We start from the raw sequence: 18,037 nt of genomic DNA, 5'->3' as shown, positions 1-18,037 counted from the left end.
AAAGAATAAATTAAAAAAAAAAAAACAGATCCATGGAATGGCACCCAGCAGGCACCTCAGATCACCCTCAAATCACTCTTCCTGTACATACTCACATAATGAATGGGATGAGCACCATTTCTTTCAAATACATTAAAAGGAAGATATTTGGAGAAAAAAAAAGGGAGAAGATTTTATTGGCAAGATTTTATTCAAAGTTGTTAATATATCTGAGTTGAAATACATGAAAAAATATATTCTTATGAAAAAAATAAAAAGAAAGAAACAAGTAAAGCCTTTAAAATAAGGTAAGTGGAAAAAATCCCGATGACAGTGTGCGTACTGGTCTATCTTTGCTATAACATACTAGAATTTGAACAAGATGTTTCCAAAATGTATTTGGAGATGCAAATAATCAGAGATAGCCAAGGATAAAGCTAAGAGAATACATGATATCACAATCTATTATAAAATTTAAATGATTAGGAGTATCTGTTGCTAGCATTAAATCAGACAAATAGGTCAAAATGAGAGTGTCCAGAGAGACACACACATACACAATCACGTGGTTCTCCACAACAGTGAGACTCTAGTACATTGAAGAAAGATCGTTTCAGTAGAGGGTTCTGGATTAATTGAATACCATATAGGAAAAATAATGAGAAAACCCTTCCCAACATTAGACTGAAAACAGATCTGAAAGGTGAAACAAAGAGAAGGTTCTAGAAAAGAATGTTAGAAAACACCTCCATATCTCTAAGGTTAGCAATTGCTTGCTAAAATGACACACACAAAAAGCCCTGGCTATATAGGGAAACAAATTGATAAAATGAGCTCTCTTACAATTAAAAACATTTGTCCTCAAGAGACACCATTAAGGACAAGAAATGACAAGCTACAGAAAGAAAGAAAAACTTATGTGATAAGTATATTTAATACACCACTTGTATGCCAAAAATAAAAATTCAGGGACTTACTTGGATATGGATTCAGGTAAACCAATTATTAAAACATATACTTAGATAATCCAGAAAATTTAACATAGAATCCATATTAGATGTTATAATAGAATTACTGCTAAAGTATTATAGTTTTTACAAGTCACTATCTGTTAGAGATATTTTCTAATTATTAATGGGTAAACTGATACAATGCCCAGTATTTGCTTTAAAAAACTCAAGCAAAGGCAAGAGGTGGTGGGTATATGAAATTTGGGAAGCCAATTATTAATAATTGGTTCTCTACAAAGTACACTCCATGGTTCACTTTTGAGAATGTTTGAAATTTCATACACAAAGACTTACCCCATCCTTCGCTTTCACCAGGAGATCAAAGGTGGCAGGATCCCTTTCCCTGTCAATATCTTGAGACACACAGATGTGCCCATCATGTGGGTCGATCTGGAAGGCTGGCGGGGCTTGATCGCTTTGGAATCCGTCATAAAGAGAATACTGAACAAAGCCATAAACTCCTGCATCTGCATCAGAGGCTTTCACCTATGAGATAGGAGATGGAGCTGTGAGACGGCAGAAATACTGGCACTACTTTCAGTGGGTTGTGAATTATTATAATGACTTGGACGATCACATAACCACCTCAGCTATTCAGAAAGCATAGGCTTTGATTGTCTCTCTCTCTCTTCTCCTCCTTCCTCTCACAACTCTGTCTCTACACTTTTTTTTCCTCCCTTAGTAAATTCTCGTTCCATCCCCTATGCCTATTCCCACATGTTCAAGTGACCTCTCAAAGTCTGAAGTCTGGATTCCTTTGTCCTCTTATTTCTTTCATCATAGCTAAGTGATCTCATCTAATTGCAAAGGCTTAAAAATATCCACATGGCTGTCAGGACTAGACAATGTACTAGTTGGTTCCCTCTCCCTCCTAGGCCTTCACATGATGGGCTCAACCTGAGAATGGCAAGAGGCCAAAAAAATCAAGGCAGAGTGGTGGGACTGCTGGAAAGCCAATAGGAATGACCTAGTTCACTCTGGAGGGTGAGCTTTGGGTCTCCCAGGCCAGGTTTCCTTCTGTGAATAAAAGCTAGCACGCTGCTCACCAAACAGGTGCCCTGACATGAAGCTGGCACTGCCCAGAGGAAAGGCATTTCTTTCTTATCCTGTAAGCACCACTTATGTTAGCAGCAGTCATATGACCAGTAAAAGGATGAACAGGTGGAATTATGAAAGCACTTTACTGATTTATGCTAACTGTGGGAATACATGTATAGTAGTCCCCCCCCATCAAGACCCCCTGGTGGATGCCTGAAACTGCACACGTGCTCGCTCTCTCTCTCTCTCTCTCTCTCTCTCTCTCTCTCTCTCTCTCCAAATGTTGAGTCTTGTCATTTCATCTTTTATTTACTGGAAAAAATGCACCCCCACCAATCTTTTTTGACTTTCCTTCAAAGCAGAATGTACTAGGAAATGTGTGACACCATTTCAAATAACTGTTCATGTCATAGCATGTGGCTTTCTGAGTATAATATCATTACCATAAAGAAAGGCAACCAGTAGTGACGCTTGAACCCTCAAGGCTTAGCTGAACCTCCTTTTCTGTGTGGTCAAATTCCAACTGGTTTCCAGAAAGCAGAAAAATAGATGAAGAGATGATTCTTGGAAATAAAAGAAAATTAAGCAGATGATCTCCAAAAGTCCAACATCCAACTAGCAGTTGTTCCAGAAAAAGAGAACAGAGAAAATGAAATCATGGAACAGCTCTCTCTTTGGGTCATGACAACATGTATTTGCAGGACCCCCCAAGTCACTTTAATGTGGGGGGGAAGATAGACTAGGCACTCTGGCCTGTTACTTCCTCGGCCTCAAAGTCAAATCAATGCACATTTCACTGGAGAAACTTAGTTGCACTGCCCCAGCTTGACTGCAAGGGTGACTAGGAAATGCAGAGAAACATAAGGATGTTTGATGAATGGAAATAGTCTCTGACACAAGCACCATTAGTTTATAATACACGAAGATAAGCATATAAGATTGTGTAGGTCTTCAAGTAGCTGCTATTTGTAAAATTAAGCAAATGCAAAGTTATACTCAGAATAATCTCCCCAATGCCAACTACTACACTTAGTCTTGGAGACAATTGTGGCAGACTTCCACATTGTTGCAAGGTTTTGAGGAAGGAGACAAACTCAAAAGATCACCTGTATCACTTGTATTTTTAGTATTCCTAATATGCTCATTGAACTTTAGATTTTAAGTGAATCTATTTTTCAGCAGTACAATGTACATCCAGAAGCTACACCATAATTACAGTGCTTCCCAAGTGAACTCCATCCCCCAAACATGTCCAGCAGCGAAGGTCTCAATAAGCCTGTCCCCTCATCTCATTCCATCCTGAGAAGATATCTGGGATGTGACTTTAGGGGTATTTGTGCAGCATAACTCAATGGTTCAAAACTAGGAGAAGTCTGCCACCAAGAATACATTTGGCAAAGACCAAAGAACTTTTTTGGTCGTCACAATGGGGAACGAGGTTCTACTGGCATATAGTGGGTTGAAGCCAGAGATGCTACTAAACATCCTACAATGTACAGGACAGACTCCCCACAACAAAAAGTTATCAGGCCCACAATGTCAATAGTGCTTAGGCTGAGACTCTCTAGGCCTGAATGAAAATCCTAATAATTGCAATATATTTATTTGCTTTCATTCATTGTCTATTTTTTTTTAACTGATGAGATAGCCTTTTAAATTTATCTTCACTCTCATCCATCTTTCACTCTCTGGCAAAATTTATCCTATGCAGCCAGTTAACATATTTGTGAGCTATTTTTTTGTTGTTGTTGTTGTTAGATTGGCTGAACCAGAAAATCCACAAATTTCCTCACTACAAAAAAACTAACCTTCAAATACATCTGGTCTCTTCTGTTCTGACAGCTATTAATAATAAAATAGGCTCAAGTTCCCCCAAACAAATGCATCTTCTAAAATTATATTGGAGTCTCAATAACTTTCACTTGATTGGAAGAAAAATACAATTAATTACATTATAAAAGTCATTCTTGGCCTTAATAGCATATGTAAACAAGTGCTTTGGCTTATGTAAAACCAAGTTTCCGTATTTTCACTTTCAAGAACTTTTATCTCATCTGGACTTTTGGCAGAGCAAACTATAAGGAATCAAACATGGGATAAAAGCACAGATCTCAATTTATGCTGGCAGTTCATATTCTGAGTTTCAGAATTATAAAATAAGAACGTATATCTTCCCTGTTTCTACCCAACTCCCTAGATACATTAACTTCTATTCTCTAACAACATATTTCACCTACTAATACTAGGTCTTCAATGCCTCGAATTAATCTGGAATCTTTATGATGCTTACACTGTCCAATATCTGCTGACTGACGTGTAAAGTTGTGCAACCTGAATGATAGAAAATGCAAATAGCTTTGTCAAAGCCTTAAGAGGAAATCTTAATTGGTAAAGATGCTCAGAGGGCCCTTTCTGCAGAGATAGCTATTTAAATCAAAACCAGAAGAACCTGATCAAACTCTGTTAGTACAACCTCCTGGCACAAACTGGGGACCTGTCGTCAGGAGGATTTTGCCCCTGAATCTACTCATAGAGCCAACCCCAGCACTCTCAATGCTATCCTGAGCTCCTCAGCTTTCTCTCTCAATTTCCTGTTTTAGGTTAAGATGAAGCTGATGATTTTACTTTAAGTTTATTCTGATTCAGAACTGTTCTCCTTGAGTGTGACTGCTCACCAGTTTAATGGAGACATTATAAAATGCTCAATATCACTATGATATTAAGGTTGGTCTGATTCCATCTTTAGCTTTCTTACATTTAAATAATTTTCTGCCACTTTTCACATGTTAACATCTAGATAAGGAGGAATACAGATGCTTAACATGGCCATGAGAACACTGGCCCTGACACATGTGTTCATGCTTTTTGAATGAAAAAGCAGAATTTTAAAGCAGAAATAAGAGATTTGTTTTTACGTAAGCCAAAACATTTGTTCATATATGCTATGAAAAGGTTGAGAATGAATTTTAGAATTTGGTTCATTGTATTTTTCTTCCAATCCAGCCAATGGTATTGAGACTACCATCTGGTTTTAGGAGATCTATCGTTGTCTTTGGAAACTCCAGGTTAAGGACTGGTGTGCATGTCCTTAGCACAACAACCACCTCTGCCTGAGAAGGTCTCCTTGTCAGCATTGTTGGTCAGCCTTGTGGAGGGTCTCAGTCATTCACATCAGCCAGACCCAACCCAAAGTCATAAAGTGACATTTTGTTGGCAGCAGGACTCTTTGCCAAGTCGAGTCCTAAGCTATCAGATTACTTAAGTCAGGGAAGTTTTTAGAAAAGTCCCAGAGCTCCCCTCCAAAAAGTGAGCAAACAAAAAGTACTAGAAAAAAAAAAATGAAAGCACTTTAGATAAATTTTAAAATTTAATAAAATAATCCTCTTTATTTTTTATCATCACTTACAAAATTTCTACCCTAAGCACACAGTGATTTGTTTGAAGAAACAAAATTATTGACACGCACATTCATCCATAGAACTTCAAATAGAAAAGAAATCATGAAACAACTTCTTGTATTTGAAGCACTTGGCTGGCCACTAACCCTACAGATAACACAGGGCTGTCATATTCCAGTAGAAGTTGGATTCAACATTGAGGAACACAGTGGACACAACATGCCACTCTCTGAATGCAATTTTGCCAGTTCACCAACAACCCCCATCTCACCAAGTTTAGTAATGAATGTTGGTCCTTGGGTTCGGAATCCCTTGGCAGCCTTCCACACAGCTAAGCATCTCCTTATTGAAGCATGTGCTTCTCCAGCGTTAGAGTCTGACTGTCCTCCTCCCCATATCCCACTGACCTCCCTCCATTCCCTTACTGTCTGGGGGGTCTCACCCTACCTCTGAACACTGACATGACCCAAATCACAGTCTTGGGCTACTTTTCTTTTCCATTCACACGGACTGCTTATAGACGACTAAATGGTAAACTTCTAATTCCAAGATCTGTGAATATTACCTTAATGATCAAAGAGTAACTATTACCTTATATGGGGAAATGGGATGAATTTAAAGATTTTGAGACAAGATGCTTATCCTGGAATACCCAGGTGGGCCCTAAGTGCAATGACAAGTATCCTTATAAGGAGTGGCAGAGAGGCACAAAAGACAGAAGAGGAGGGATAATGTAACTACAGAAGAAAAGCTTGAATTAATGAAGAGACATAGATGGGTTCTACCCTTGGACCTTGCCAAATCTAGGATTTCTAGTCTCCAGACTGTAAGAAATAATCGTTTCTGTTATTTTAAGGCACCAAATTTATGGCAATTTGTTGTGATGGCCCTAGGAAACTAATATACTCCCTGAGTGATGTGTCCCAGCCTGATGACACTAAAGCAATCTGTGTTGATGACTCAATTCCTCATTCCTTGTTCCAGGCTCATGCATCATCCTCCTGACAGTTAACATCTCTTCCTGTATCTCACATGCAACATGCTCAAAGGGAACTCCTGCTTTCTAGCACCATACCACCTGAAAATCCGCTACCCTTCCAATCTTTTCAGGTATCCTGCCCTTTCTACTGAAGCAGCCAAAGAGATACTGTTAAATGACAGAAGTCATACTACTCTCCTGCTCAGAATCTTCTAGTGGCTACCATCATACCCAGTAAAATCCCACCCTTAAATAAAATCTTAATCCCTGGATACCTCTGTGACCTCATCTCCCTCCTGGACACGTTGGTCTCTTTAATGGTACTGGGATTCACAGCACCTTGGAATCTTTGCTGCTCATGTCTGCCTGGAAGGCTTTCCTTTCAGACCTTGTACAACTTGTTCTCTCATTTCTTTCAAGTCTTGGTACAGATACTACCTAGCCACACAGGCCATCCTGATGACCCAAGACATGAATATCTCCCTTTCACCTCTGGCAAATGGTTTCTTCTTATTCTGCTTTGCTTCTTTTTAGTTACACGTGTTCTAGGCCAAAAGCCCAACTCTGGGTATCTCAATCAAATAGGTCCAGCCACTTGCCCAAAAACACCAAATGTAAAAAGTGAATGGTGAAAAGCAGGAAAGGAACTTTAATCAGTGTAGCTATACTAGGAAGATAAAAGGTACCAGGATTTCCATCCCTGTCTTCAGGGGCCACTGACATGAACTCCCAGTTTACATAGGCAAGATGAACAAATAGGCATACTTAAGCAATCTTCCTCGAACTGTGGTCTGGTTGATCATTAGCTCAGGACCACTCAGGTGGGAAAGTTGCTGTTGTCTTGGAGGGAGTTTTAACTGATCACAAGATGCTTATTGATCAAACCTGCTATTCCTAGAATCCAGAGTGATTCCGAGCAAAGAAGATAGACGTAAAATGGAGGCAGAGATGCCAATTTCTTTTTGAACATTTGCAGGTCCAAGTGAAGACCGTGTTTTAGCAAAAGCAACTTGAGAGTCCTTATAATACTCAGAACACTTATCTCTGTACTGAATTATATATTTTCATTTTTATTTTATTTTTTCTGATAACTACATGTCTTCACTGGAATTTAAGCTCCAGGGTAAATGTTACACTTATCTCACTCCCCGATGCATTTCCAGCACCCACAACACTGTTGCCTGCTTTACAGCGAGAAGTGCAGTAAACGCTTGTTTCATGAAAGAATGAATTGAGTAATTGTGCCTAAGAGTGATTTTCATGACTATTCAGCCTATTTGACCTACAGAGAACACACAAAAGAACAAAATGTTTCATAACACTTACAGAACACTCACTGAAGAATAATTTTTATTCCTAAAACAGTTTATTAACCAAGATTTATCACCATAGATCAAAGTACATAATGGTTTTTAACACCACCAGAATACTGCAACTAAAATCAGCTAGGCCAAAGAAGAAAAAGGAAATAAATCTCAAGATACATGGACCTATTTAAGAGGTTGGAAGCAACTGTGTTTTAGTTTTACCTTTTAAAAAGCATTCTCAGAGAAGTTGTTACAACTATTATATGAATAGTTTGAATGGATGACCTCAAGATAGAGCCAAAATTTATGATAACATGTTTTTATTGCCTTAAAGAATGAGATTTAGAAATCACTAATCCTATTATTTAATTATTGTCCTGTCTCCCTTCCCCCCAAAAAGAAGCCTGAACCAATGGATTGAGAAGAAGAGCTGTCCCTGAAGTGTTACAAACTGAGCAATTAGGACAGCATGAGCTACACAAAGAATTAGCAGGCAGATCAGCAGCACATCAACATAGCATCTGAGAAAAATCCTCCTTAAAACTCAAGTTTTGTATATTACAAAGAAAACCACTGAGAAATGTGAGTGGATCAACATAAATGCTAGAAAAATTGGCAAAGTACAGGGGGTGGGGCTAGGAGGACCCAGTTTGCTGTTAACCTTATCCTGAAATAAATTCTATACAGATATGTCAAATATAAATAATGAAATCACTTCAAGCACAAATATATATTTGGCCTGGCCTCATACTCGAAAGAAAATTTAAGGCAAAAAGGGATTTAAAAGCTAAAACAATGCCAAAAATCACAAAGGAAAAAGTCAAAACAAACATTTAGTACTCCATTCTGAAAAAATAATCATATACAAAAAAAAAATCTAATGGCAAATTAGGTATGATATCTGTAACAAATACATACAAAAAGTTAATGTCCTTTAAAAATAAAAATGGCTTGCCCAATACAAAAAAAGTAGACAAGGGACAAGAACTGACAATTCACAGAAAAATAAATATATTTAAGATATGCTGCTTTAATAGCAATCAAATTAATAAAAAAACAAAACATTTGTGGCCTTGCAAATTGGCAACCATAATATATTAAATTGTGAGAAAAATGAATCAAATATGCACTCATTTTTATAGCCTATATGGAAAAAGTTTTGTTTTTAATCATATACATCTGTTAAACATTCTCTCAAATCTAAAATTATTCATCTCAGTATATATGAAGAAATATCCAAAGTAAAATATCTGTATAAAAAACACAACAGAGTATTATTTATTCTAGGGTACAAATACTCAACAATAAAACAGTTTTTAAATAAATTATAATTCATCTGTGAGACAGAATTCAAAGTAGCCATGAAAACTGTGTATTTAAAGACAATAAAATGTCCACAGTATTGTGTTCAGTTTTACAGAAAAGAACAATTGAAAAATTGTATTTAAAATATCTCATTTGTGCCAAAAGAATCTAGTGTATACAACAACAACAACAAAAAAAATCAAAGAAAAGCCAAATGTTAAGTAGTCTAATGGGGGAAATAAGGGGTTCTATAAAAATGTTTTTATTTCATTATTTTTTTCCAATTTTCAAAGAAATAATTTCATAGAAAAAAAATTATGAAAAAGAGCTGAGCTTTTAAAATGCTGAACCAAAGTATAAACTGGTATTGGTAGGCATCTGCCATCTCTCTGTAGAACTACTCTACGTGCACCTCTTTCTCAAACACTCATTTACACAATGCGGATGTGTAAGAGTCATAGGGTCTACAGGAGTATCCTCATTTTTTGTTTTGTTTTGTTTTTTTTGTTTTTTTTTTTTTTGATCTGGATCAAACCCAGGTTCTCAAACATGCTAGATGGTGCACCTTCAGCAGCATTATTCATTTATAAAGCAGGAGATGAACAGTTGTAGTAGATACTGTATGGGCCTCTCAGGCCTAAAATATTTACCATCTGCCCCTTAAGAGAAAAAGTTTGCCCACTCCTGGCCATTTTTTTCCACTCCTGGATATTTTACCATGAAAGAGTCATAGACTATTGTAAATGAATAGCAGAGTTACAATAAAATTTTTATTTATGGAGAGCAAAATCTGAATTTCATTTAACTTTCCCTTGTCATGAACTATTGTAAAATAATTATTTATGGAGACTGAAATCTGAATTGTATTTAATTTCTACTTGTCATGAAATATTGCTTCCCTCTGCCCCAGTATTTAAAAATGTAAAAAGCATTTTTAATTCACAAGTGGTACATAAACAGGTTGGCTAACTGGTTCCAGCCCAGATGCCACTGTTTACCAACCCCTGATCTAAAACAGGGGAATAAATTCTTAGAAAATCAGAGGATGCATAGGAAGCTGGATTTGAGCAGTGCACACTCTATGCCTGTGTTGAAATATCAGACTGAACCCCACTAATATGTATAATTTATACATGTTAATAAAAATAATATAATTTATAATATATACATGTTAATCAAAACTAATATAATTTTGGTGAATACATCTATTGATAGTTAGGGATTCATTCAAGATATTTGAACTGCCCTTATAGCCAAGGTCTCCATTCATTGATGCCTCTACATTCTACTCTTATAATAAAAATAAAAGTTATTTTTTTAAATGACCCAAATCATTCAATTTTAAGTCCTAGCTAAAGTGTTTGTGCTGAGTAAAATTTTTATTTCATGACTTTCCATTTTGTAAAATTTCATTTTACTATAATGTGTCGTGGAGTGACTAAAACTGAAAACATGATCTAAAACATGATCCAATACCTCTTTTGTGAAGATTCTTCTAATACCTAATTGAACACCCCACACACATACAAATCAAAAAAATGGAAAATAAAAAACTCTTCAAGGCATCTAAGCTAAAATGGATCAAAGTCAGAGGAACGAGTCCACTCAGCCCATAAAAGCCACATGGAGGTTCTTCCAGAGTTCTCCACCAATAATGTTGTTTTAATGAGGTCAAATCTTCCTCCATAGATAAGACAGTCATCTTTAGAAGAACAATTAATTGATATTTATGGCACTAAAAATTAGGTTGCCAGTGGATGATCTACCATTTGCCTTTGATTCATTTACTTATTTCAGTGAACAGACCTCCGATGTTGATGTTCTTAATAGTCTCATGGCAAAAGAGGAGATAGAAATACTACATTATAATATAGCAAGTTTAAGTAAATGGTTGGCTCAGTACTCATGTTCAAAATTCGCTTCAATCTCACTGGTAATAATACACACACGTGCACATGCATAGGCATACGTATGTACACAAAGTAGCCGAAATTAGACCTATGTCATATTTCACTTCACATCTAAAAAATTAGTTACAACTCCTACTTTCATGAGTTTTAACTATGTGGTTTCAAAGTCTCTTTTTAACTGTTTATTATTAGCATTAACAGAGCATATTATGGTTTGGATCTGGAATGCTCCAAAAGCTCACGTGTTGAAGGCCTGATCCCCAGTGCAGCAATGTTCAGAGGTGGGACTTTGGGGATATGATTGGACCATGAGGGCTCTGACCTAAATAGTACATTAATAATTTGATGGCATTATCTGGAAGTAATGGAAACAGTAGGAGGTGGGACTAGTTGAAGAAGGTATCCTTGCATAAATGCCCCTGGGATTGCATCTTCTATCTATCTATCTATCTATCTATCTATCTATCTATCTATCTATCTATCTATCTATCTATGGTTTGGATGTGAGGTGTCCCCCAAAAGCTCACCTGTGAGGCAATACAAGAAGGTTTAGAGGTGAAATAATTGGGTTATGAGAGCCTTAACCTAATCAGTGAATCAATCCCCTGATGAGATTAAATGAGAGGGGACTGTAGGCAGATAGCATGTGGCTGGAGGAATTGGGTCATTGAAGGTATGCCTTTGGGGTATGTATTTGGTATTTGGTGAATGGGGTCTCTTTTCTGCTTTCTGATCATCATGAGATCCACTTCCTTCCACCACACTCTTCCACCATGATGTACAGCTTTACCTTTTGCCCCAAAGAATTAAGCCAGCTGTCCATGGACTGAGACCTCTGACACCAGGAGACCCCAAATAACTTTTCCTCCCCTACAATTGTTCTGGTTGGGTCTTGTAGTTATAGCAGCGAAAAAGCTGCTAAAATTCTCTCACGCCCCCTCCCCTGGCCCTCTCACTCCTGGTGGTCAAGAGGTATGCTGCTCTTCTCCTCCATGCACGTCCCACCATGATGCTCACTAGCAACGCAACCAGCCCACCGTGGACTGAAACCTGAAATTTGAGTCAAAATATATCTTTCATCCTCTAAGTTGTGTTTCCAGATATTTTGTCATACAGATGCAAAGCTGACTAACACAGTGTTTGTAACAAGAGCAGATTTCTCTGGTTCATCCGATCATCTATCACACACTGCTGTCTTCTGTTATTTTTACAAACAATATCACAGTAAAACCTTTTGAATTATTCAAGACAACCATGGTTTTCAAATACTTTACACTTCTTTACAAAACAATAGTATAACGAAGGGGAAACTGTATGTTTCAAAAACAAGTCAATTCATAACTGGATGCTTTCATAGCATTCTTACAGATATCAGGAAATGAAAAGACTTGTATGATTAGAAACATTCTGTTTATCCAAAAATGAATTTGGATCATAAATACTATGTTTTCCACATACATGCATAATGTCTAATACTGTAAATCCTTACATGACAAGCAAATTCATGAGAGGATTTTAACTAAATATTTCATTCAAGGTTTTTATTTCCCTGAAGCTCAGATATAAATTTGTTGGCCAGTATGGACCTTCTCAGAGATCTGGCAAAAGAAACAGACTTATAAAAGCTGATACCTCATTTTTATTCTTTCTTCTTACCTCTAAGATTTCACCAAGGGAATAATTTTCATATATGGCTCGAACACAGAGACATTAGTGCTTCCAAACTGCTGTGTAAATGTCTTCTTTTCTCTTTTTTCACTCTCTGCTTTAGTGAGCTCATCCAGTGTAATGATTTTAAATATCTTCCATATGAGGGAAGCCTGGATAGCATACCTCCAGCATGGATCATTTCTGTGGGCTCCAGATTCACATGTGGAAGGGCCCCCATGATGTGCCCACTAGAGTTGTTTCATGGGCATTTCACATTTAACATGGCCGAAGTAGAACTTTTGGGTTCTCCTCACTCACTGCACAAAATCACTCCCCTCTCACTCATTTCTAATGTAATGGCAACTCCACTTACTCTGTGTGGCTCAAGCAAAGGAACTGAAATTTTCCCTTCTACTCTTTCTCCTAGCTTTGAGAAAAATTTCCCAGAAGAACCAGTTGTGGAGTGGTTATGTCTCTCTGCCTAGCATGCGAGAGTTACGGAACCATGTTGAGAGATCAAGTGAGATCAATACAAGCAATTAAACACATATTAAAAGACATTGGACTTCAATAATAATTAAACTCTAGCTCAGACTTTTTAATTTTATTTTTCATATTGGGAAACATGAAAATTTTGATCCAGTTTAGTGTTATTAAACTTTCTCATTTTCCAGTAAAAAATTAGAAACAATAAAAGTGTCTATCCGAATGGATTTAGCCAGGACTGGGGTTGTGGCCTTGTATGTGTGAGGTCCTGTGTTCAATCTTCAGCACCACATATAAATAAAGGAAATAAAGGTATTGTGTCCTTCTACAACTAAAAAATATTTTTTTAAATGGATTAACCAATTTTATAGCAATACAATGGTATAGAATAGGCGTGTTAGAAAGAATAAAGCAAATCAGAAAAATAACAAAGATGTAAAGAACAAAAGTTGTAAAATAGGTTCCGCAAAATCAAACTTTTAAACTTAGAACATAGCATATGTGGTAAAGTGATCTTTTCTTCTGAACATAGCGCCTCACGAGACTAAGCAGAGTATATTGATCCTCAAGTGACAAGGACTCTAGCACACAGTGAGTGCTGTGCTTCCTCCAGCCCACCTCATAGAGAAATGGCTGAGCGTTTCTTGGGTACTCCATGCTGTCCAAGGCAGACCAAGTCCTTCTTCCACTTCAGCACTAGAATCAGTTCTCCTATGCTCTAGACCCCCAAACAGGCAGATCAGAGAATCACTGATGTCGAGCCAGCAAGAAGAGACAAAATGCTGAAGGAAAAGAGAAAGGGTTTAAAAGAGTGAAGCAAAGGAATGCTTCTGCAAGTCAGTGGCCATATGTAAATGGGTAGAAAAGTCCAGCACAAAGGACAGACCAAAAAGACAGACCCATCGCTCAGCTCCTCTTGAGGCCATATGTTGCACTGCAGCAACCCAAAGGGACTAGTGACTTGGGGCTCTGCGTGTTCCCCAGCAGAGGAAGAGACCAGGTACTGCTCTCCTTGCCATCACGGGTGCTCCTCCACTCGAGAGTGGAAGAGAAGGGGATGGGCCACATGGTACACCCTGTCTACTGAAAGGTGAAGCTCATGGCCTTCTCACCAACATCCTAACTCAAGATAGAAGTCCACAGTGAAGAGTTATATAAATTCTGCCATTTCCAGAAAAATAAAATCCAAATAATAATATACCCCCAACTACTAACAAGTGTTCTCTCTGGGGTAAAATTATGGAGAATGTGTGTGTGTGTGTGTGTGTGTGTGTGTGTGTGTGTATCATGTTGTATGATTTTAAGGGTCACCGTCTCCCCATTCTAACCACAAAGGATACCCTGAAACACTTGTAAAAATCTAGAGAGGGCAACTCATTGTATTTTTTCCCCCAAAAGATTTATGCTTAAGCATGTCCTTCTCTTTTGGGAATGAGTATCATAAATTAGAATCATTTAACTTTATCTTTTGCTTGTATCTCTCCTATCTATGTTTGGTAAATAAAAAAAAAAAAAAGAAGCTACTGGAAATATATGCACAGAGGCCTTCTCTATTTGAATGATGCATCCCCAGATATAAACATGGACAGATGCACTCTAAACTCAAAAGAGCATTGGTAGGTCTGAAAAATCCTAATGAAAAAGACAAATACAAGGAAGGCCAAGTAAGTAAGTCAACAATAGAAACGAAGGGCTGTGAGTTCCAATGCAAACTACAATTTACTTCACTTTTCACACCTGCAAAAGCAACAGAGTCACAGTCGGCAAACATTTAAGCTGTAGAAACTTGGACTCTAGTGACTTTGCTTTCCTGAAGAAAACAGTGAGCAGAGATCTAACCATGGAACATGGTTGCAGGGCTTGCCTCCCCTTCCCCAGTACAATCACTTTTATAGAACTATACATACTAGTCCACATCTGGGTTAATTCCTCAGTCTCAGAAACATCCACACTTCAGAATTTAAGTATCAATCTAAGTAAGATTGATTACGTAGTTAAAAACACACTTGACAAAAAATAAAATTATACCCATCCATTGAATTGATTCCCTGTCAAATCTGCAGTCACAGATAAAGGGCTGAGGGGAGAGGGTCTACTCATACTTCTCCCCTGCTCCTCCATAATTTTTTTGCTGCTCCATAACTATTGCCAGTGAGGGGCAGGATCCAAGAAGGCCTCAGCACCATCAATATGTGACTCTGGACTGGAACACTATAATACAACAATACTAAAACCATCACTGTTCCATCCGTGCAGAATTGAAATGCCAGGGTCAGTGCACATTTTACAGCTTGGAAAAACAGGCTCAGGAACCAGACTGAATCTGAACCCTAGCTTTCCCGTGCAGCTATGTAATATTGGGCGGTAACTTAACATCAGTGAATGTGCTTCAGTTTTATAGAAAGCAATCACACATTTTTGGGCATGCTTGCAGTCACAAGTCACAGAAAACCCAACCAAAGTGTTTTAAACAATGTGGGCTTTTATTATCTCACTTCTCAAGAAATCTGGGGGAGATGGCAGTTTTGGGACTGGTTAATTGAAGTAGCTTGGTAAACCCACCAAGTTTCTAGATCCTTCATGTTTCACCGCTTCCACTCCCTGACCATGTTGGTACATTGGCTGCTTGTTCTCTTAGAGATGGTCATCACATTGGGCTAACTTCGTGTACTGTGGCACCGCACACCCCTTGCCAATGGCAATATCCAAAGGCAGAAAGAACATAATTACTTTGCATCCATATTTAAGAGAAAGAAAACGCTTTCCAGAAATTCCTACCAGCATTTGCTTCAAGTCTCAGAATCGTATGGCCTGCCCAGAACCATCAATTATTTGGCCAGGCAAAGTAGATCACTATGATTTGTTCTAAATGGAAGGACTGAAAAGGAGCCAAGAAGAATATGCCCATTTGGAGGAAGATGAAGGAAGAAGGTCAGACTGTTGGAAAGACAACCATTAGACTTTTCCACTCTTCTTCTTGGGTCCATTTTGAGTTTTAAATGAGATAATGTATGTGAAGCTCCCAGAGCAATGCTTAGCAACTAGAAAAAAGAATTTAGCAAATTTGTATCATGAAGGACATTATTAAAATAACAGCATTAAATATTTTTTTCTACATTTTGGTCATGATCTAGTCATTTAAATACAAAAATTCTCATCTCTTGCTTCATCACATCACACCTTGATAATCTGATAAAACATCTAGGCCAGCTGAGGGTTCTGGGCGTAATGAATGCCAACTAAGAGACCCTGGTGAAAATCCTTAAACAATGTTTCCCCACAGCAGATCTTCCCCACTTATCCACAGTCCCCTGGATTGCCTGACCACTGTCCTTGGGTCTGCCTTTCTTTCACAGTGGCTATAATCTTAGCAAGGACAAACCATCTTGCCTCATTCATGGCTAGTTCCACTGCCCTGCAGGGTGTCTAGTCCAACACAGGCACCTAATAAATAAATTCCAGGAATAAATCCTTTGTATTGACCAAGTTCTATTTGTAAATTGAGATGTTCACTAAATTCATAAATCTATTTTTTTTTTTTTTTTTGGTGCTGGGAATGAAATCCAGGATTTCAGGCAAGCTAAGCAAGTGCTATACCACTGAGCTATACCCCCAGGCCTCATTAAATTTAAATGATGAGTTAAAGCATTTCCAAAGCACAAGCAAATTTTCTTTCCAATGCCGAGTAGCTATAAAACTATTATATAAGGAAACTCAGGGGTGGGTTTTCTTGGAAAGGGCTCAAAAATCCTTAATAGAAAAGAACAGACAAGAAATAATGAATTAGAAGACAAAGAGGAATTATGGTAATAAGAGTTGCTAAGTAAGAGCAGGAAAGAGCACAGAAGCAGAAATACTCTGGTTTATTGACTAGACTTCTCTTTATGCTGCGAATCGTGTGCTAACATCCTCCACCCGCTTTCATCCGGCTTACAAAATCGAGGAGTTATTCGAGGAAAGAATTCTTATTACCATTTTATAGGTTAGAAAATTGGGTGAGGTAAACATTTGTCATTTTTGTAGTTCTACAGAGCATCCTGATTTAGGGAGAAGAAATTGGGCATAAATAGGCTGAGGCCTTTCGGGGATTTTCTTTTAAGATGCAGTCTGACTTAAGCATACTTCAATTCTTTCTCAAGTATAAATTCTATGTCTTGTTCAATACTTTCTCCTCAGCACATAAAAGAGTACCTGGAACATACTAGGAACTCAATAAATATGGAAGGAAAGAAGAAGGTACAAAGGAAGGAAGAAGGGAGGGAGGGAGGGAAAGAGAGGGAGAGAAGAATAGAAATAATTCCTGCTGGCTGTCCTGTGGGGTCTGCCCAAGTTGAAGAGGCTCTCTGTTGGCCAGTCCTTCCCATGCCTGTTTGATGACTCTGTCTAATTAGGTGTGAGGTTCAACCTGGTCCACTTGGCCACCAATATACAAGCACATCCTCTATTCCAATTTTACAGTAATCTTGATACCATTAAAATTCCAATTTCTTAACACTTGAGATCTCTGGACTGGCTTTGAACTCAGGAAGGAAAAAAGAGTTTATTGAGCCCCCAATGCCAATACTCTGCACTCCAAGGTTTGATGGTAGCCTATTTCCTCTTATTTCATTTGTAACACCTGTATTCCTGTCAAAATGCACAATCCACTGTTTCACACAGCTCCGGCTCCAGCCTTTGCCTCAAGATATCTTCTCTGCATGGAATTACCTTCCCCCTTCACTTCACTATGATTAAATCTGACTCATAATTCATATATTTGAAGATGAGGGGCAATTGCTGCCTCTCCAACAAGCCGTCCCTGATGTCCTCAGCTGAAGTAATCTTCTCTTCCTCTCTATTCCCATAGTCTCTTCCCTGGATTATTCTAATGCTGAACATTCCATATATGATTTATTTGTATGTCTGAAACCTTCCTGCCATCATTCCTTCAAACAAGATCGAAAGGAACTAGTGGGAATTAAATAGCCTAAAAGAA

The 18,037-nt window shown here is 37.9% G+C and overlaps 1 protein-coding gene across 1 annotated transcript in view; it reads right to left on the bottom strand.

Annotated features, from left to right (window-relative positions):
- Window positions 1-18,037, bottom strand: part of Dchs2 (dachsous cadherin-related 2) — a 258,908-nt gene that overhangs the window by 136,180 nt on the left and 104,691 nt on the right. Inside the window, exon 2 of the mRNA XM_078021990.1 lies at window positions 1,284-1,475. Within this exon, the coding sequence (XP_077878116.1) occupies window positions 1,284-1,475 (192 nt within the window). The remainder of the gene's footprint in view (window positions 1-1,283; window positions 1,476-18,037) is intronic.

This window comes from Ictidomys tridecemlineatus, chromosome 9 (genome assembly GCF_052094955.1).
Source record: "Ictidomys tridecemlineatus isolate mIctTri1 chromosome 9, mIctTri1.hap1, whole genome shotgun sequence".
Classification (NCBI taxonomy): Eukaryota; Metazoa; Chordata; class Mammalia; order Rodentia; family Sciuridae; genus Ictidomys; species Ictidomys tridecemlineatus.
This window is presented reverse-complemented; position numbering and strand designations above follow the sequence as displayed.